The 22,772-nt window shown below is 45.7% G+C and overlaps 1 protein-coding gene across 1 annotated transcript; it reads left to right on the plus strand.

The window, feature by feature from the left end:
• Positions 1–1,907: 1,907 nt before the first annotated feature.
• Positions 1,908–9,770, plus strand: LOC308158071 (extracellular calcium-sensing receptor-like; the record flags this gene model as incomplete). The annotated part of the gene is made up of 12 exons (XM_080531663.1): positions 1,908–1,912; positions 3,642–3,884; positions 4,117–4,408; positions 4,618–4,860; positions 5,015–5,110; positions 5,288–5,603; positions 5,717–5,889; positions 6,009–6,239; positions 6,528–6,651; positions 6,888–7,081; positions 8,900–9,178; positions 9,342–9,770. The coding sequence occupies 12 exons, from the start codon at positions 1,908–1,910 to the stop codon at positions 9,768–9,770; spliced, it is 2,625 nt and encodes an 874-aa protein (XP_080387789.1).
• Between the last annotated feature and the right edge of the window lie 13,002 nt (positions 9,771–22,772).

The following is a 22,772-nucleotide window of genomic DNA, read 5'->3' on the forward strand; positions in this document are numbered from 1 at the left end:
ATGAGGGGGTATGGGCGGCACGGAGGCACCGGGCGTAACATGCGGTACTCCAGCTCAGGATACGTCCCTCACCATAGCTGACATGGGGAATGTGGAGCTCGAGCCACGGTCGTCCCAGGATGAGCGGGGACTGGGGGGTCTTGAGGATGTAGAACCGAATCTGCTCCACATGGTTCCCAGAGACGGTCAAGGAGAGGGGTGTAGAGCGGTGGGTGAGAGGCCCCAGGCTGTGTCCGTCTAGGGCTGAGACGGAGAGGGGGGTCTCGAGGGCAACGAGGGGAATGGCAGCTGAGCGGGCCAGCTGGGCGTCCATGAAGTTCTCGTCTGCTCCCGAGTCAATGATGGCCTCGACCGTGAGGTTCTGCCCCTGCCAGGAGAGGGTGACAGAGAACCTGGCTGGGCTGGTGGTAGGTGGGGATTGAGAGACACGACAACGGAGGCAGAATACTGTGAAGCCCCGTAGGGTATTTATTTACAGTGGAAAAACTGAAAGGATGAGTCCGGGGGTTTCAACCTGGCGGGCTGGCGGTAGTGGTTGGCGTGGGCTGTGGAGGAACAGAAAAACAGGGTAAGTCTCCACGGTAGGCCAGTACATAAGATATAAACGAATCACAAAGTTAGGCACGAGAGCAAAGTTCACGACTAGTCACAGAGGATACTTGCCAGGTCATTCTTAGGGAAGAACTGACGATGAGTGAGTAGAAATCCAGGGTAGATGTAGACAGAGGGTTGATTGGGAGTGGAGACAGGTGTGCAGGTTTGGCTGAAGATCTAATTAGGGGGACAAGCCTCAGCTGCGGCGGAGAGCACGCTGTGCTCGAGTTGTGGGGGCGGGTGCTCGAGCTGTGGGGGCGGGGGAGGGCGTGTGTGAAGGCCCAGCCGTAACAACTAGTTCATGTATTAACTGCCAACTCATTTTAGTTGAGTTAACAATTATCTTATTCCCTTCAGTCACACAATCACATTAACGATATAATCCCTCTCATTCATTCTCTTTGTTTACATAATGACGTTTTACAACCTGTGAGCTGACTGGTTGCCTTGGCAATGGTCAACTACAGCACTGCTAATCAGCGGTTCAGGCTCTTGCTCTCTGTCTACATTCTCATAACCGTTAGGAGAAAACGGATAAAGACAAAAGTTATGTAAACTACAAAACACTCTAACATTTAATCCTACACATACAGATGTATCAGTGGAGTCAGGCAAATGTTCAAATCAAATACTTTTTTGATTTGTATAGCGCATTTCAAGATGCAACTCAATGCGCTTCACATACTGACAGAGCCGCAAGCAGGCAAAAGTAAAAACCTGTACACAATGTAGCCAGGAAAATTCCCTTGCAGTCCTCTACACATAGAGCGACTACTAGCACGTTTGCCTACCAGCACCCAGCGGTGGACCCCCGCCGCCCCAAACACCCAGCCCGCCCCACCACCAGCACACCCGGCCCAGCCAAGCAAGCACAGACCATAAAGGCCCCGCACAAGGACGGCCAAGCAGGTGCCCCGGCGGCGGAATAGACCAGGCACACGGGGCGGTGGAGGGCCCCCAAGGGGAGGCCCAAGGACCACCGGCGCATAGCAAGCAAGCAAGGGCGAAAAACCTGTACACCATGTATCCAGGAAAAGTTCCTTGCATATTATCGGCGTACACACTGTCCATAAATGTAGTGTTATATCTGCATCGTTCTGCATCCAGCATGGGCACAGGTCCTGCCAAAAGTGAATCTCAAGCGCAGTTATGATGCAACAACACAATAAAGATGACAGCAATACAACCTGATGGTGGTCCAGGTACATCCTGGTACCGGTTCTGGTACTGCTCTAGGTGCTACTGGGAGCTGACAGTGCCTCATCAGCACCCAGGTCCTTTTTCCTGTCAACACAAGATCTCAAAGCACGAGTATGGCGTAATAGCATAGTGATCCTAGTTCTATAATGTCCAATGTCTCCCTTAGTAACAAAAGGCGACATTGAATAAGTAGGTTTTAAGGTCTCGCTTAAACATTTCCTGAGTTTTAGACAACCTCAGGCCCTCAGGTAGGGTGTTCCACAATCTAGGAGCATACTGTATATGCTAAAAGCTGATCCTCCAAATCTCTTAGTCCTAGCCTCTGGCACTATTAGAAGTTCCGTGCCACTAGACCTTAGGGGTCTAGCTGGTGTGCATGTCTAGCTAGGGTCTAGCTTATGAGCATGTCCACCATGTATTTGGGCGCGTCGCAATGGAGTGATTTGTAGACTAGTAAAAGGATCTTAAAGTCTATTCTATAACTGACAGGGAGCCAGTGTAGTGATCTCAGGACAGGTGTGATGTGCGCTCTTCGTTTGGTCCTAGTAAGGACACGAGCAGCAGCATTCTGAACCATTTGTAGTCTACTAATAATTTTTTGGGGGAGACCTGTCAGGAGAGCATTACAGTAATCTAGCCTACTAGTAACAAACGCATGCATTCGTTTTTCGGTGTCTGCCTGGGAGAGAAATGTCGGCAGGTCGTGACGGCATCTCCGTCACAAACGCACAAATCTAGGAAAAGTCATGAAAGGAGGGTCCTGAAATTTGATCGAGTGCACACCATGACCCCTCACAGCTCTTCTAGTGTTAACAGCCACCCAGACACATCAACCAACATGATTCCCTCATCACTCCCCGCCCCCCCGCTCTCCCTCTCTCTCTGCGTGGGTGTGTTCCGTTGCTCGTTATGCTAAAAAAAAAAACATTCACAAACATATTCCACTGGGGGTACACCGCCCCCTCTCTCCAACCCTCTCTCCACATCCACCCCTCTCACCACATCCAACCCTCTCTCCACATCCAGCCCAACCCCCCAGTGTGCTTCAAACAGAATGTTCTATTAATTACATAAGGAAAAACAACATGAACTGTAGACTGTGTATTAAAGTCAATCAATGTTATTGAATAACAGATACTATTTTTCTCAGTCTCTCCAGGGCTTCTTTTGGGGCCGTCAGTCCTATTACATCTAGCTCACATGGGCTTTCCCCAATTACTCTCCCCTTGACTACCACAGTCCTCCAATTACAACCTCAATTGGCCCACCTGCCACTGCATGCCCCCACTAATGGCCATGTGGTTGTCTTTTTAGCCGGGGGCAATTCTCTCTCTATATCAGCAGCTGCCCCTTTCTCTCTTTCTCTCTATCTATCTGTTTATCTATCTGGCTGGACATGCCACTGCCCACACCTAATTTCTCCTCTTTCTATCTGGTATCGGTTGTGTGTAGATGCCGCAGTCTCCACTGGATATTGACGCCTATCCATCTCTGATGCTCGGTCTCACTCACAAGTTGGATGGTGTCTGGTGTTAGCTACATCGGAGCTGTGGGTTTGATTCCTATTTGGGCCTATTAACATTACTGAATATTTGTGAATACTAATTACTAATTTTATATTTGGATGAATGTCAACCATTTCATTATACGATTATCTATCTCACTGTTTGTAAATGTCTGGCCAATGAGTGTTGATTGATTTTTGCTTGTTCTTTCTAACCATGTTTCTGTCATCTATCTCTTCAGGTCATGGCTACTTTTCCACATCAGCGAATACCAGCGAACTGTGTTTATGCCTTTGTATTCAATTCTGTCCTCCAGTTGAGTGGTTCTCTGTCTGCTCTCAGTCAGCTCTCTCCCCAGGCATTGTGCCTCTCTGGCTGGCTGTGGCTGCTGTGCTCGCTCCATGGGGTGGGTGGTTCCCAGGGGCTGGGTGGAGGGAGGCCCTGTCGCCTCATGGCTAAGCCTGTCTCAGGCAGCATTTATCAGGCAGGAGATGTGGTGGTTGGAGGTCTGTTCCCTGTCCATTTAAGAGCACCGGCACCACAGTTTGAGTTCAGAAACATGGAGGGGAATGATACCTGTACAAAGTGAGTTAATTTACATGTGGACCAAATTGTTCTGCATGCATGGGGACAGTATATTCAGTTGTATGGAGTGTCTAACAGTATGTGTGTTTTAATATCTGAAATCACCCTTGTCCCTTTTCTCTGATATTCATTTTACATTCAAAGTGATTTCTCCCCGTCTCTCTTAATCTGTCTCCTCTTCTCCATTTCTGCTTCTCAATCTCTTTCTCTCGTTCTCTCTCTTCCACCTCAGGTTCAACCAGCGTGCGTACCGCTGGGTCCAGACCATGATCTTTGCGGTGGAGGAGATTAACCGTAACCCTGCCCTCCTACCTAACCTCACCTTGGGGTACTTGGCTGCTGATTCCTGCCTGGCAGAGAGCACCACCCTGGGGGCAGCCCTGGCCATGGTGACTGGCCAAGAAGCCTCTGTGTCGGGCACAGAGTGTGGCTCGGCCCCTGAGGTGCCTGTCATTGTCGGAGACGCCCGGTCGTCAGCCTCCATCGTAGTGGCACAGACCCTGGGGGTCTTTGAGATTCCCATGGTGAGGCAATGCTGTGGATTATTTATTGGTTCACCATTACAGTGACGCTCTTTTCTCTCTCTTTTTCTATGGCAGCATCTCCCTCTCCCCCTCCCACTCGTTAACACATTCAAATTATCCATCCCCCACCTCACCAGGGTCTTTTTACACACTCTGTACCGCTGTACTGGTGCTGTACTATTTTTGTTCTCCTCTCTGTCCTTGTCCAGGTAAGTTACTTTGCCTCCTGTGCATGTTTGAGTGACAGCTGGAGGTACCCCTCATTCTTTCGGACCGTGCCCAGCGATGCCTTCCAGGCGAGGGGCATGGCCAGGCTGCTGCGTCTGCTGGGCTGGTCCTGGGTGGGACTGGTGTGCGGGGATGATGACTATGGCAGGTTTGGTCTTCAAATGCTTCTGGAAGAGCTCCGTGGATCAGGGGTGTGTGTCGCCTACTCTGAGGTCATCCCCAAGGTACCATGTGATGCTGTCTCTTTGTGTCTTTCTCTCATCTCCCGAATTAAAATGGATTCTCTCTCCTCCTCCCTTTGACTTGCTCTTTAACCACCCTCGCTTTTGTTGGACTCTCTCTCTCTCTCTCTCTCTCTCTGACCTCTCTCATCCCTAGGTCCAATCACAGAGCAGGATCAGAAGGATTGTCGACACCATTCGCAAATCGTCTGCCAGAGTCGTGGTGACATTCACTATCCCACAGGACGCACTGGTGAGCTCCCTTATCACAGGTCACCCTCAGTCTATGAGCAACTTTGGTACTTTGTTATTATAATACTATATTTATATATATATATATATGTATATTATAATTTCTTCACATTTGCATATTTCACATATACATATTCTACCTATAGGTATCTTTATGCTCCTCTCATCCTATCCCCAGGCTCTGCTGGAGGAGGTGGTCCGTCAGAATATGACAGATAGGCAGTGGATCGCCACCGAGGCCTGGGTCACCTACACCAAGCTCTCTGCCCCTCAGAATCTCGCAACACTGGCAGGGACCATCGGATTCGCCCTGCGGAAAGCCTACATTCCCGGCCTGGGCACATTCCTGACACGTCTGCATCCTGACGGTGCATCACAAAAGCATGACCCTTTTCTGAGGGAATTCTGGGAAAAGCTGTTTGGGTGCTCCCTTGGGCTTGACCTTGGCATGACCACATCATCAAGACAACAGTGTTCAGGGTCAGAAGTCATAGGTGTGACACTTTTAGGTCACGGATGGAACATTCTTTGGTGTGTGTTGGTATTGTTGTGTGACTTGGCTTGTCCCTAGTGCTGAGTTTTTAAAATCTTTTTTCGACATGAACAGGTGAGGGGGAGAGTCTATATGCGGAAGTGTCCCAGTTGAGAGCCACCTATAACGTGTATAAGGCAGTGTATGCCATTGCTCATGCTATACAGGACATGCTGGCCTGCCAACCAGGGGAGGGACCCTTCTACAACGGCCAGTGTCCAGATGTCAGGAAGCTTCAACCCAGTCAGGTGAGAGTAAAGACAGTCCTTGTACAATATGACCTATTTGACTTAAGCATTATTTTAAAATAGTTTTTACCAACCAAGGAAATTCTTCATCTTGTTTCCAAACCCTTTTCCTCTTGCAGATTGTCCACTACTTGAGGGGGGTAAACTTTACCACACCTGTAGGGGAACCTTTGCATTTTGACCACAATGGAGACCCTCCTGCCACTTATGACATCATCAACTGGCACGTGACCCAAAAGGGCACGGCGGAGTTTGTCCAGGTCGGCCATTTTGTGTCCTCTGGGGGACCTGACGGCCAGTTTCACATGGATACGGAGAGAACGTTTTGGGGCGGTGGCGGTGGGGATGAGGTAAAACTGCTGGAGTTGATCTTTCTTAGGCAGACGCAGTGTAAAGACTACTACAGTAAAAAAAAAAAAAAAGTAGAAAATAAACATCAGAGGACAGATCTACGATGTCGGCCTGTCATTCTGATACGTCGAGATGTTCAATATTTGTGTTGTCAGCTTCCTCATATAGTCCTGAGGGGCCTCCAGAGCCAGCCTGTGTGTGTGTGTGTGTCACCACTAAATGTGCTGAATGTACTGTCTAAATGTGTAATTAGCAGTGCTAATGATGACCCCCCCCCCCCCAATTAGGTGCCTGTGTCAGTGTGCAGTACTCCCTGTCCCCCTGGCACCTGGAAGGCGGTGCAGAAAGGGAGGCCAGTGTGCTGCTTCGACTGTTTGCCCTGCGCTGAGGGAGAGATCAGCAATGAGACAGGTGCTGTACCACTGAAGAGTCATTCAAGAAAGGACTGAGAAGTACCCCTGCAGAATTCCAGTCTTAGAAAAATTAGAAAGATTTCACCAATTAACTTGGTACTGAGAGCAAAGTTAAAAGACAATATGGAAGCATTCCATTGTGTACATTTTGTTCTATCTGATTTGAACTGTTCTTTTGATTTCTCAAATCCAATTCTACCACAAATTCCACTTACCCTCCTCCTCCTCTCTCAGGATCGGTGGAGTGCAGCAGGTGTCCGGAGCGTTTCTGGTCCAACCGCGACCGTACGGCCTGTGTTCCTCAGCAGATTGACTTCCTGTCCTTCAGTGACACCATGGGTGTTGTCTTGGCTGTCATCTCTGTTGCCGGCGCGACACTCACAACTGCTGTTCTTGCCACCTTCTTTTGGCACAGACACACACCACTGGTAAGAGAAGGCCTAGAATGGAAAAAACAGAGCTAAGATATACACTACCGTTCGAAAGTTTGGGGTCACCCAGACAATTTCGTGTTTTCCATGAAAACTCACACTTTTATTTATCAAATGAGTTGCAAAATGAATAGAAAATATAGTCAAGACATTGACATGGTTAGAAATAATGATTTTTATTTTGTCCTTCAAACTTTGCTTTCGTCAAAGAATGCTCCCTTTGCAGCAATTACAGCATTGCAGACCTTTGGCATTCTAGCTGTTTGTTGAGGTAATCTGAAGAAATTTCACCCCACGCTTCCTGAAGCACCTCCCACAAGTTGGATTGGCTTGATGGGCACTTCTTGCGTACCATACGGTCAAGCTGCTCCCACCACAGCTCAATGGAGTTGAGATCTGGTGACTCCGCTAGCCATCCATTACAGACAGAATACTAGCTGCCTGCTTCTTCCCTAAATAGTTCTTGCATAATTTGGAGGTGTGCTTTGGGTCATTGTCGTGTTGTAGGAGGAAATTGGCTCCAATCAAGTGCTGTCCACAGGGTATGGCATGGCGTTGCAAAATTGAGTGATAGCCTTCCTTATTCAAAATCCCTTTTACCTTGTACAAATCTCCCACGTTACCAGCACCAAAGCAGCCCCAGACCATCACATTACCTCCACCATGCTTGACAGATGGCGTCAGGCACTCTTCCAGCATCTTTTCACTTGTTCTGCGTCTCACAAATGTTCTTCTGTGTGATCCAAACACCTCAAACTTCGATTTGTCTGTCCATAACACTTTTTTTCCAATCTTCCTCTGTCCAATGTCTGTGTTCCTTTGCCCATATTAATCTTTTCCTTTTATTGGCCAGTGTCAGATATGGATTTTTCTTTGCCACTCTGCTTAGAAGGCCAGCATCCCGGAGTCGCCTCTTCACTGTAGACGTTTACACTGGCCAGTTCAGGACCTGTGAAGCGTCTATTTCTCAAACTAGAGACTCTAATGTTCTTGTCTTCTTGCTCAGTTGTGCACCGGGGCCTCCCACTTCTCTTTCTACTCTGGTTAGAGCCTGTTTGTGCTGTTCTTTGAAGGGAGGAGTACACACCGTTGTAGGAAATGTTCAGTTTCTTGGCAATTTCTCACATGGAATAGCCTTCATTTCTAAGAACAAGAATAGACTGTCGAGTTTCATATGAAAGTTCTCTTTTTCTGGCCATTTTGAGAGTATAATCGAACCCACAAATGTGATGCTCCAGATACTCAACTAACTCAAAGGAAGGCCATTTGTATAGCTTCTCTAACCAGCAAAACCGTTTTCAGCTGTGCTAACGTAATTGCACAAGGTTTTTCAAGGTTTTTCTAATCATCCATTTTAACGCGATTAGCAAACCCAATGTACCATTAGAACACTGGAGTGACGGTTGCTGGAAATGGGCCTCTATACACCTATGTAGATATTCCATTAAAAAACAGAGGTTTGCAGCTAGAATAGTAATTTTCCATTTGTATAGTGTATTTCTGATTAATTTAATGTTATCTTCATTGAAAAAACAGTGCTTTTCTTATAGAAATAAGGACATTTCTAAGTGACCCCAAACTTTTGAACGGTAGTGTATATCAAGTGTTCTTGTGTGTGTCTTCACTTCATTTTTAAGATTTGCGTTTAAATGTTTGCAATTAAATTAATCTTCACGAACGAAGCATGGAATTATACATGGAAGTCACATGTCTCATTGTTTTATTTTATTTCAGTCACTGGGAGTTCCAACTTGCTCACACATTTTAAGACTGGGATCGGTGACATCACTGTAACCCCTCCTTGCCTCATTCTAGGTGCGCGCTAACAACTCTGAGTTGAGCTTCCTACTCCTGCTGTCACTCAAGCTGTGCTTCCTGTGTGCGCTGGCTTTCATTGGCCGGCCGGTGGTCTGGTCCTGTATGCTGAGACACACTCTGTTTGGGATCAGTTTCGTGCTCTGTATCTCCTGCCTGCTCAGCCGCACTGTGGTGGTTCTGGTGGCCTTCCGGGCCACCCTGCCTGGAGAAAACATGATGCGCTACTTTGGCCCGGCTCAGCAGAGGGTGGGCATCTCCCTCTGCACCCTGATACAGGTGCTGATCATTGTCTTTCTTGCAATGAGAAATTACTGAACTTAATATTATTGTGCTCTATGTAGGCTATGTTATTGCTGTGGGCATGAGAACTCCAGGGAACTCCAGTTTCCTCCAATCGTTCGAGAAAAAACTGTAATGATGCACTCCATTTTTTCCCCAGGTTCTAATCTGTGTGCTGTGGCTGTGCCTCGCCCCACCTCAGCCTGCTGAGAGAGGGGATAGAGAGGGTCGGGGGTCCAGGGTGGTCCTGGAGTGTGCTGTGGGTTCTGTGGCTGGCTTCTCTCTGGTCCTGGGCTACATCGGCCTGCTGGCCTCCCTCTGCCTCCTCCTGGCTTTCCTGGCCAGGAAACTCCCTGACAACTTCAACGAGGCCAAGCTCATCACCTTCAGCATGCTGATCTTCTGTGCTGTGTGGGTGGCCTTCGTGCCGGCTTATGTCAGCTCCCCGGGGAAATACACGGTTGCTGTGGAGATCTTCGCCATCCTGGCCTCCAGTTATGGGCTGCTGCTCTGCATCTTCGCTCCCAAATGTTTCATCATCCTCCTCAGACCGGAGAAAAACACCAAGAAACATCTGATGGCCAAATAAGACCTTCTATGTTTTCAAAATAAATGCACAGCTCTATTTAATCTTACTCATTGGTCCTTGAAGTTAATTATTGTTGGTTATGAATCAAAGAACAGTTATTGAGTTTAGGACGATTTAATCAGAGTTACAAACAGATACATACATACATGTGTTCTCCGCTGGCTGGGCTGGTGAAAAAGAGGCCGCTCTCCCCCTAGCCTGCTTGTTTTGTTCCCCGTGTAAGAGGGGAGGGGCCAGAGTGTATGTGTGTGTGTGTGTGTGTGTGTGTTTATAAGGGTCCAACCCCCAGAGGTATCTGATAGCTGGGCCAGGGGCCAGGGGAGAGACATCTGTTAATGATCAGTGTGTGTGTTTGCCCAACCCCTCATGATCTAATGCAATCCTTATGCAATTCACCCTATGGTCTAATGCAATTCTAATGCAATTCACCCTATGGGCGTCTTGCTGTCTCGGGCCCTAATGCAATTATATCTATCAGTGATCCTATTACAGCCACTGCAGATGCTTGCCCCCCCCTTCCCTAGAGCTGGTCAACAAGAGGCCAGAGTGTGTGTCACACTATCTATGTGTGTGTGTTTAAATACACGACACAGCCCCCCTCGGAACACCCAGAGGGTGTTCCGAAACTAAACAACAGACAGAAAAACTACATCAACCCATAACACAAGAAGCACAATAACACAGACCAACCCAGGACCAGTACTAGGAACCAAAGATAACACATACAAAAAATAGAAAACAACCAATAATAAAAAGAATCTTGTAAATAACAATCACAATTAAACCAAACACAGTTCATCATGCATAATACAAAAACTGAGATACAGAAATTTCCAACGACCGATGTCTCCCTCGTCCTCGAAGCGGCAGGGTCAGAGGTTACTAGCACATGACCCCAGTTGGAGAACAGCCTTTACCGCTGTCTCAGATTGATAACACTTTCATAGTCAGGAGCTTCCATTGTCGCGTAACCATTACATCACTCCACAACCGACATCAATCACACGATATAGAAACAAACAAACAATACACAAATAATGACATTCCGTTATCATAACACATAATTCTCCAACAGTAAGCATAGGACAAAGGGAATGCATTAATGCATAGATCTTCACCTCAGGTGAGGACTAGTCTTCTGAAAAGTTCATCAACGTGGACTGAGTGACTGATTTTCCAAAAACAGTCAATGAGGCCCTGTCTCCTAAGAAAGTCAAAAATCATGTCTGCTATAATAGGTGCTCCTATCTTAGCAAAATAAGTTTCCCATGCCCCTAAGACCGTTTCCAGCCATGCTATTATCTGCTGTCCATTCCCGTCGTTCCCTTTGATCTGCTGCTTCACTACCCTATTCATAGTCTTTAATCTTTTCCTAACTGGTCGTCGTCCGTCAGTGTCATTGAGGTTCAGGCAGCCGCCTGGTCCCCTCCCACACTGATCAAGGTCTGGGGAGTCGCCCTCAGCATCATCTGAAGCATGATGCAGGCACTCGCCAGCATCCCCAGTAGCACAGGTGTCCAGGCTTTGGACACCCCCAGGCTGGACCTCCAGACTGTCAACACTCTCTGCTTCGTTGGTTTCTGGTTTATTGGCATCTGGACAGCTTTCCACTGTCCCCTCGGCTTCAGGCATTGCCGGTAATATCACTGGCTGTAACGCTGGCATTGCCACTGGCTCTGGCAACACCACAGCATCTCGTCGTAGCTCCTCCTTCTCAGGTTCTCTGGGGACCTCGGCACCTGTTGGCACAACATCCTGCCTACTCTGTACATCCACCCCCCTGTCCACCACCCGTGGCCCTATTGGGGTAGGGATATGCCCAGACACCACTGGTGTACCCACTCTGATGTTGTTTCTCCAACAGACCCCACATTGACCTAAAGCATGGTCAATCTGTTCCATCAAATATGGACTCCAAAACCCATATTCCTTGGTGATCTTGCGTCTTACCTCCCCCCTAGCCACATGTGCTAATCCATGAGCTTCCCGTATTAACATGCATATTAAATCTGAGGGTGCTACAACCAACCCCTCATGATTCCTCCATAGACCTGTGTCATCCTGACTTGCCCCCCTTGCTAGCCAAACGTTCTTGTCTAACGTAGTTACTCTACTCTGTAACATCAATAAATCCTCAAGTGTGACCATGCCCTGTAATTGCTTTTCATGTGTGACCAGAAGACCTTTACCTGCCTTGTCTGCTCCTGTAATGGCTTTGGCTGCATCCTCTGCAGCCCTGTTACCTTGTGTGACATGTGATGAGTCAGACCTGTGTGTGGCACACTTCACTATGGCTAATTCCTTTGGCTTCATCATGGCTTGTAACAGCTTCATGATCTGTGCGTGATGCTGTATAGGCGTACCATCAGTTCTCTTAAAACCCCGCCCCCTCCATACAGCTCCATTAAAATGACAAACATTATGTGCATAGGCAGAGTCGGTGTACACTGTCACTCTCCGTCCGGTTCCCAAGTTGCATGCTTCTGTGAGGGCAATCAACTCAGCCAACTGAGCTGAGCAAGGCTGAGGAACTGCCTCAGCCTGTTCTACAATAAACTTTGAATTCTGTGCTTTAACTAAGGAATACCCAGCGCACAAAGTTTCTCCTACCCGGTAACAAGACCCATCAACCCAATATTCTATATCAGCTCCCTTTAAAGGCAAAGCTTGTAGGTCTGTTCTATGCTTAATCACTCTGGCTGTCGATGGAATCTGAGCACCGGATGGCACCGTCACCTGACAGCCGTCAGGTGTGCATTTTACTGTACAGTTCAATTGGCATTGAGCATCTTTCCCTAGCAGCCCTGTTGGCGTGTGTTCTGACACAAGTGTTGACAGAGTTGCTCTCTGTCCCTTGTACTCTAAGTCTACAAGCTCAGTTGTAGGAATCAGCTGTTTAATTCCCTCAAATCTGATTGTCTTCACATATTCTCCAGACATAGGAAGGTGCGTGGCGTCTTCAGGCTTCTTTGTCACCACCAGCTGGCACCTCCCACTCGGATCTTCCGGGCACCCCTATAGGCCAGCTGCTGGGCCTCCGTAAGGGTTCATCACTCCTGGAGCAGGTGTAGCAGGAGGCCAATATCCTCCTCCTTGGCTCCCCCCTGCGCCCCCCTGGGGCCTGTTGTAGCAGGTACAGGCTAGATGTCCATTCTGGTCGCATTGGTAACATGGTTCTAGCATCTCCTTCCCTGCTGCTGTCCATCCCCCTGGTGGTGGTCCTTGGCCAGGCTGGTTGTATGGCTGGTATGGAACCGCTTGCACCCCTGGTGGCCCTTGTGGGTATGGATACCCCCCTTGTGGCCCCTGTGGGTAGGACTGGTAAGTAGCAGGATACCCCCCTTGTGGCCCCTGTGAGTAGGACTGGTAAGTAGCAGTCTGCACTCCAGGTGGCTGTTGCTGTGGGGCTAAAGCCTGCACTCCCTCTATGTTCCTCTCGCTTTCAGTCAATTGCACATGAGTCAATATTCTGAGTGATTCTTCGTCTTGTGTCTTCTGTATCTGAATATTCTTTCGATATAACTCAACTTGATGAGCTACGTGGTCTATATAAACAGCTTTGTTCATGTGTCGTAGCCCCACCACTTCTGCTAGCTTATCCTTAACTGGGGTAGGAAGCCCTTCTTGTATTTTTTCCCTGATTATGGATTTTTCTAAGGTATTCTTCAGCGTCCTTCCCTGTCACACTTCTCCATTGAGAGTGCACACGGGCAACAAAACCCCTGGGATTCTCATCTCCCCCCAGTGGCTTCACAATGATATTGTCTGGGTGAATGTGAGTAGGGTAAGTCTCTCTGATTGCCTTCCACAGCCTGCCTCTGTTTGCTGCGAAGAGCTCTGGATCATACACTGATGTATTGATATATCTATGAAGTCCTGCCTTCATCAATATTTCCTGCATTGTATCCAATCCTGCAATAAAAGCTAAGAGTCTTTTCAGGTCTCCCATTGCGGCCTGCGTTCCTGTCAGTCTCAGGTCGACCTCTCTCGTCCACGGGTGTCCACCATCTTGAAGAACGGGGAGTTTCTCTATCACTTCAGACAGATCTGTATGATGCCACGGATGATATTCCATCTTGTTACCCCGAATCAGCACTGGACAGTTCTTTAATGTATTTGATGTCATTCGATGACAATCTTCCTCTTTCTCCCTTTCTCGTTGCTCCTTCAGCCATCTGTGGTGTCTTTCTGCTGTGGCTATCATCTTCCTGACCTGAGCGTTGTAGCCTTCATCTGCACTGTCGTCATCTTCCTCGTCACTCCTGTCGTCCCCTTTTCCCCTTGGCTCCTTCTTGGTCTTCTTCTTCTGGGAATGGTCCTCCAGTGCCTTAGCATATGGAGGGGGACTGGAGACAGGACACATGTCTGTGGATGACATATTTTAGATCTAAAATAGCTAACTCTAACTTGCGTTTCTCTGATCTAATCTTTCCTCTTTGATGTGCTTTGTGCACATTGATAAGTATTTCCAATGTTGCAATTATTTGTAAATTAAGGCTGCCCTCTTTCGGCCACGGCTGTTCAATGTATGCCCAACGGCTATTCCATTTCGTAGACATTTTGCTAATTTCCCTAACAAGAGGATTCATTTTTTCCACTACAGCCATAGGGGATAAAGTAGCCAACATTCCACTATGTTCACTAATATCTTTTAACAGCTTCGTTGAATTTGACCCCATTCTACTTGCTCAATATGCTGACAATATTCTATATTAGATAAGGTGTACGCTTCTTACAACCCACCTTCCTATTGCCTTATTTGCTAAACAAATGCTAGTCCAATATAACTGTATTAACCATCCCCACAGAACCCTGCAACTCAGAATAACAGATTTGCCTCTTGTGTATGTCAGTGCAGTATTAACTTAAATCTAATATCTGTGTAAGTACTTTATACTTAAATGTGTTTCCTAATTGTTTATGAATATGTGTCACTTAATTACTCATTCAATACTAATTACAGTTCTGGTCAACACAATTATTAAATCACAAAGGCTGGTCAACACCTAAGTATTCACTGATTTACAAAAACCCTTTTACTGCTTAATCCTCAGATAGAAACTGTTCTGCTATTCTTTAATCAAAAGCTGTGAAAAAGAACTTAACTTGAAATAAAAAGATGTAAAATACGAATATTAATTATAACCTGTAAAGAAATCGACTTGTTATTTGGAAGGAATGAATGATTAATTATTAATTACAATCTGTAAAGAAATCGACTTGTTATTTGGAAGGAATGAATGATTAATTATTAATTACAATCTATAAATAAATCAACTGTTAAGTGAAAGGAATGAATGACTAGTTAGAATTATTCATTATATCATCATATACATTGATTTAAAACCTGTGGAGTCAATTATCGTGATTCTGCAGTCACAACTTTTTTACAGAGAGAGATGAAAGGCAAGGAAGAAAAATGGAGGACAAAGAATCTGTGTTCTCTAGTCTCTGCTGGGCTACGCCCTTAGTATGGAATGTGCTCCGGCTAACGCGCATGCGCCCGCTTTCCACTAGACTTGTGAATGAAACCTAACAAATATCTTTAAACTACTTTAAAATACCCCAATGATCAATTCACTATCTTTCTATCTTTATATTACTACAGTCTATGTGATGCAACAATCACACGCAACCCCCCTACGTGTCCGTATTTTTGAATCAATGTGTGTACAAGCCCTGACGCTCGTGCATGTGTGCCCGGACCAACAGGAGGGGAAGAAGGAGGGGGAGGGGCGAGTCTTGTCTTTTCCTCTGGGGGGAAAACCTGTGGGCTTACAACATATACTTTGCTTTTCCACAATAACTTAACACAACTTTGTTTTCACAAACAAATTACATTCTCCACGACACAACAATTTCAAGATTATCTTTCAATGCAGTTAAACTATTAGTTACCAACACCAAATCTTTCTCATATGCATTTCACTGTTCCAATAGAAGGTCTCTGTGTCTGCGCGCGTGCCCGAGCGTGCTTGTTATTGCTCCGTTGACACAGAGGACAATGGCGTCTGCTCTTTCTTAGACACACTTCTGCTACAGTTCTGAAGATTTGATTTCATAATCTTTTACAATAATGACAAAACAGACTACACAGTCCAATTTACTTTAACACAACACAATTTTACACACACACTCACGATATTCCGTAATACCATCCAAACAATAACTATTAGTTACACAACTAATATCTTAACACAATAACTATTAGTTACCAAACCAATATCTTAACACAATTTTACACAAAAAGCGAATTACCAAATTCGGCCCTATATCACCAACCCAGGCTTAAAGATTATGAAAGATTTGTTTCTATTCCAACAAGATTAACGTTACACAAGATTCTTTTGACTATAACTTATCTGATCAAGCTATATTTATCTCCTGGGGCTAGTCTCGCCACTTATGAAGTTAATTATTGTTGGTTATGAATCAAAGAACAGTTATTGAGTTTAGGACGATTTAATCAGAGTTACAAACAGATACATACATACATGTGTTCTCCGCTGGCTGGGCTGGTGAAAAAGAGGCCGCTCTCCCCCTAGCCTGCTTGTTTTGTTCCCCGTGTAAGAGGGGAGGGGCCAGAGTGTATGTGTGTGTGTGTGTGTGTGTGTGTGTTTATAAGGGTCCAACCCCCAGAGGTCTCTGATAGCTGGGCCAGGGGCCAGGGGAGAGACATCTGTTAATGATCAGTGTGTGTGTTTGCCCAACCCCTCATGATCTAATGCAATCCTTATGCAATTCACCCTATGGTCTAATGCAATTCTAATGCAATTCACCCTATGGGCGTCTTGCTGTCTCGGGCCCTAATGCAATTATATCTATCAGTGATCCTATTACAGCCACTGCAGATGCTTGCCCCCCCCTTCCCTAGAGCTGGTCAACAAGAGGCCAGAGTGTGTGTCACACTATCTATGTGTGTGTGTTTAAATACACGACATCCTCTTATTCATTACGGTATTAAAACATTACTGTTTTGGATTTCATTGCCACCAAAAGTTCCAAACATCAGATTTCCTCACAAGGAAATCAATTACCATTCACATTATGGGCTATTGACATACAGTATGTTCACACAAGTTTTGTCTATAAACTAATAATGGTTTGAAATTGAAATTCTTAAACAGGATTCCTCTGTTAACATTAGTAGCCCTGGGCCCTCATTACAAATCAGTAAGTAGTGACTCCAGAGTAACTTCTGTTTTACATTATGCATGCAAAAAAGAATGCACTGGTTGGGGTCCTACTGATCTCCACAATCAAACCTAAACAGCCACAAACAACCTTACACAACCAACAGGTAACCAAAAGTACAGAAAGGTACATCAAACAACCCCATGTAATCCCAAACAGCCACAACCAGCTACCTAAATATATCCCAAACAACCGCAAAGAGGTACCCAAAAGTGCCCAATGCATTACAATTATTACGCAACGTAACTGTTACACCAATAGAGTGCAAGCCGACTAAAGAGGTGACATATTTTTTAAAGTATTTATTCTGAAAGAATAAATGGAAAACACACTAATGTTGGTCCTCAGTGGCTTTACTGGTATTAAATGCCTACACAAGTTAGCCTAGTTGAAACAATACAAATGTAAATGTAAAACAATAACATATAATAATCATATAATAATATTATATTATAATACAATAATATAATATCAAAATCTAAATCACAATATTATTTCAAAATACGGTAATAACCATGCATTCACTAAATATTTCCATTTAAAATCAATAGGCTAATAGAATAACAATAGACAGAAAATAGGCTATTAAATATAAAAGTAGGCTAATAAAAATTATCAATTCTACATAACGGTATTGAAAGTGCTCATTATAGATCATTATATTTTCTACAATTCTTAGCATTACCAATATAAAACAATTATCTTATTCCCTTATACTCTCGAAAATGAAGAAAATGTAAACTACAAAACACTATAACATTAACTCCTACACATAAACGTACATGCATCAGTAGAGTCAGGCAAACATTACACCTGACTCCCTTCCCTTACATATAACTGTAATTTGACAACAACCACTCATCGTAAACGGCAAGTTAGTGTCAACTCCTCCCAGTTTAGGTTAGCCCTACCGAGCTAGACCAAATACCGCTAGCAAACTACAAACTACATATGCTACAATGCATAATGGTACACTAAATAGAAAACCTAAATTTCTAACAAACTGTATAATTGCTTGTGACATTTACCCACCTGAAAGAATACATTGAAAACACTAGTGAGTTGGCTGGTCCTCAGTGAGTTCCCTGGTTCAGGTATTAACTGCCAATCAGGGTTGCCAGATGGGATTGACAATTTCCAGCCCAACCACAGTCTAAAAACCGCTGAATCCAGCAAAAACCAGCCCAAAACTTGGCCCCCTAAACTGTAAAATGGAAATTGAGAAACGTGGCCTCCATACTCCCTCCACTCCCCCTGCTCCCCCCAACACCCAGAGTCCTCTAAACTGTTAAGTGAAAAAAGAGAGAGACGTGGCCTGCGTGCTCCCTCCCCCTGCTCCCTCTCCCCCCCTCCCAGGGCCCCCTAAACTGTGGAAATTGAGAGATGTCATCCACTCTCTCCTTCCATCACTCCCTGTCTCCTTCCATCACTTCCTCTCTCTCCTTCCATTACTCCCTCTCTCTCCTTCCATCATGCCCTCTCTCCTTCCATCATGCCCTCTGTGTCCTTCCATTATTCCCTCTCTCTCCTTCCATCATGCCCTCTCTCTCCTTCCTTCACGCCCTTTCTCCTTCCATCACTCCCTCTCTCCTTCCATCACGCCCTCTCTCCTTCCATCACTCCCTCTCTCCTTCCATCACGCCCTCTCTCCTTCCATCACTCCCTGTGTCTCATTCCATTCCCTCTCTCTCTCGATCCATCATTCCCTCTCTCTCTGCCCTCTCTCCTTCCATCATGCCCTCTCCTTCCATCACTCCCACTGTCTCCTTCCATCATGCCCTCTCTCCTTCCAGCACGCCCTCTCTCTGCTTCATCATTCCCTCTCTCTCCTTGTGTAACCCCTGCCATATGGGCGGGGCCTGAGTTCTATTTTAAATAAGTGGCGGTATTACCTGTAATAATAAACTATTCAAATTATGACGATCGGTGCCTCAATTAACTATGTGGAAGTATTTTAAATAGGACTTCCTTATTAACCCTTTTAATGTATTTATGTTTTAATATATCATATGAATTGCCTATTACCGGTTTATGACACAACACAGTGGCTTTAAATGCAAATACCAAAGGGTATATATTTATTTACTAAATGCTACATTTAAAATTGGTAGTCAATTATAATGTTATACAAAGTCAATAGACAATATTCACAATACAATGTCAACAGACAATATCACAATATCACATAACAAAATATAGGCTCAAAGCCTATTCCAATTCCTTTCAAGGAAATAAATGTAATGTTTCCAATAAACTCAAGGTCAACTCAAAGGATTCACAATTGTACAATATATCATCAAGTAAAATAAAAAGGTGGGCCCACACTCACACACACACGCACTCTGTAACTCAGTCCATTAACCAGTGTTACCGTTGCAGCTGACGTTGCTTGTGAGCGGGGGGGCCTTGAAACAGATATGGCCACTTCACTCGTTTACACGAGCCTAAAATAAAAGCACGTGCGTGGTTCAGTACTCACGTAACCTCGTGGGGAACTCGTAGGTAAACGAGGGGTTTGAAAGATGGTGTAAAAAGAGGCAGAGATGAGGGGGGATGGGGTCCAGCGCTCTCCCACGAGCGCAGGAGAATGATTGAAGGACTGGCGCGAAGATTCACTGGACGGTCTCGAGTTACCCCAGGCGATTGGAAACGGTCTCCTTGTTAGTCCACCGGAGAGCTTTCCTTTTGCTTGGTCTCTCGACTTCCAATTCTGAATTAACAGAATACACTGAGCTACAAAATCCAATAGCTATTTCGTTTTGATATAGCTAGAAACAATTTATCACTCAGCAAATGCTAGCAACATGCTAACGTAATTATGCTAAGCTAACCGCTTGCCGCGATTAGCTCTACAGTCAAATATAACATACTACAACGAGTAGATGTAGCTTATAAACAAACACCAGACATATGTATTTACCTCTGGTAGCTTCAATGTGCACCAACATCCAAAGGAATAACTGTTCGTTGATTCCAAAATGTTATACACACAGCTTATACAAATATCACTTCACTCTGAGATGTCCTCAATCATTCTGACACGTTACTTAGTGCAACCTATCGCTATTAGTACAAAGTCCCGCCCCCTCTATCTCAGCATACATTACAGTTGGCTAGCTCTTCCCGATGGACCAATGAAATAAAGAAATGAATGAATGACATAGCCAATGTGCGAACTCACATTAGAGCTTGTAAACAAGTACACATTATACACTTCTAACCATGTTAATAACCGTGTACATAACCATGACATTATGCTTATTTATTAAATGGACTTATTTATTTAACTTATTAAATGGACTTATTTATTTAACTTATTAAATGGACTTGTGTTATGAAATGCTCATAGCTCACTTTAGTAGCTGGGCTACACTCTCCCCCTTCTAAATGTCTGATGTCCTCAGCAGACTCAATAAACAAACTTTAGTTCAAAAACATAAAAGGGTGTAGCGTGAGCTGACTTTGCCTACTCTAGGTCTTTCTAATCTTAATAACCACACCTCGGTGGACAATGGTAAGAGGTTTGTCCCTTGCTCTACCAGGCTCATCATAGGTAAGTCTCATTATTGGATTTACTAATCTTTTTGGCCTAGCTTGTTTAGGGGAACGTTTTGCCTGTGATCTAGTGGACATTCTTCTATCATCTTCCTCACTGGAAACTGGTTCCGCTTCTGAGTCAGTTTCTGGTGCAGTCTCTGGGTTCCGGTCTTCTTGGGTGCAGTGATCTGGCTCTGAACGACTGTCACTTTCTGACTCTGACTGACTGTTGCTTGCTAAATCTGCATGATTGTCACTTGCTTCCATATGTGCTTCACTCTGTCTTGGACTTAGAGTGGACCTTTCTCTTCTCTCCAGGACCTTCTCTAGGTATGTTCGATAGGATGGCCCGTTTGGCCAGCTGCACTCCAGATCGGAAGAGTCAGAGGATTCACATTTGTGTTGTACTTTGTGGTCGGTTGTCACTCTCTTTTCCTTGTCCGTAGTCACTCTCTTTTTCTTGTTCTGAGTCTCTGTTCGAGTTCCAGGCCTTGAAGGCACGGGGTCATCATTGACTGCTACTGGCATCCGCACCAGCTCTCCTATGGGCAGGAGATGATCTCGATGTAGGGTTTTGACCCTTCCGTTCCCACTCTCAGGTTTCACCTTGTAGACAGGCAGGTTTGGCATCTTCTCTGTGATGGAGTCTCACACCATCGATTCTCCAGCTTGTGTTTCCCTTTGAGGCCTAGATTTTTGATAAGCACTCTGTCGCCAGGCTCTATATTCTGAAACCTGACTCTCTTGTCGTATGCCTTCTTGTTGCGAAGATGTGTTTTGTTGGAGGCCTCCGTAGCCATCTTGTAGGCCTTCTGAAGATCTTGCTTGAGCTTTGTGACATATGACGAGTGCTGACGTTCTCCATCATCGGGCTGTGTCCCGAAGCATACATCCACGGGGAGTTTGGCTTCTCTCCCGAACATTAGAAAATAGGGAGAGTATCCTGTGGAGTCACATTTGGTGCTATTGTACGCATGTACGAGATGTACGACATGTTGGCTCCAGTGTCGTTTCTTTTCTTGGCTTAGCGTGCCCAGCATGGACAGCAATGTCCGGTTGAATCTTTCCGGCTGGGGATCACCCTGTGGGTGGTAGGGGGTCGTTCGGGATTTCCTTATGCCCATTATCCTCAGCAGTTCTTTGAGCAGTTTAGACTCGAAGTCTCGTCCTTGGTCGGAATGGATTTGAGTTGGTAGTCCATAATGCACAAAATACTTCTCCACTAATATCTTGGCGACTGTGAGGGCCTTTTGGTTTTTGGTCGGGAAGGCCTGTGCATATCTCGTAAAGTGGTCCGTTATGACTAACACATTGCTGATTCCCTTTGAATCCGGCTCCATGGACAGGAAATCGATACAGACAAGGTCCAGTGGCCCAGCACTGACTATTTGGTGCAACGGGGCAGCTTTGTGGCTTGGCCTTTTCCTTAGAATGCACTCTCCGCAGTTCTTCACATACTGCTCGACGTTGGCAGCCATCTTTGGCCAGTAGAAACGGCTTCTTATCATGTCAGTCGTCCTTTCTGCTCCCAAATGACCTAAGTCATCATGCATGGACTTCAAAACCACTGGCCTGAACTCAGCTGGTAGCACAAGCTGCTGGATGTTCTCTCCTGAATGGCTTTGGCTCAGGCGGTACAGCAGCCCATCCTTCATGACGAACTTTCCCATTTCCTTCTTCATGGACTGGATGTCAGGAGAAGGCACTACATCCTTAGGCCAATCACCATGCTTCACTGCATGAATCGTCGCTCCAATCACAGGATCTTGGCCCTGAGCCACGATGAGCTCTTGTCTGGACAGCTGTCCAAGAGTGTTCATGTGCACGCTTGTGGGGAAAGCGTATACGTCGGGCACACACTCAGGGGACGCTCCAAGTTGTTCCGCAAACGTTGGTGAGGCTTGGGAGGATCCCAGGACACCGACCTGCTGGCAGATGGACTTGACACCAGACTGGGGTATACTCTTCCAGTCGGAATCCTCTTCTCTGGGCTCCAGCCTTGACAGTAGGTCTGCATCGATGTTATTCCGGCCAGGTCTGTAGATGATGTCAAAGTTGTACACTGACAAGTCTGACAGCCAGCGATGTCCAGTTGCGTTGAGCTTTGCAGTGGTAAGGACATACGTCAGAGGATTGTTGTCTGTACGTACCGTGAAACGGGCTCCATATAGATAGTCGTGGAACTTTTCGACGAGGGCCCACTTCAGTGACAAGAACTCTAGCTGGTGGATGGGGTTCCGTTCTGAAGAGCTCAACTTTCGGCTGGCGAAT

Source organism: Nansenia antarctica, assembly GCF_963989245.1.
Source record: "Nansenia antarctica genome assembly, chromosome: 5".
Lineage (NCBI taxonomy): Eukaryota > Metazoa > Chordata > Actinopteri > Argentiniformes > Microstomatidae > Nansenia > Nansenia antarctica.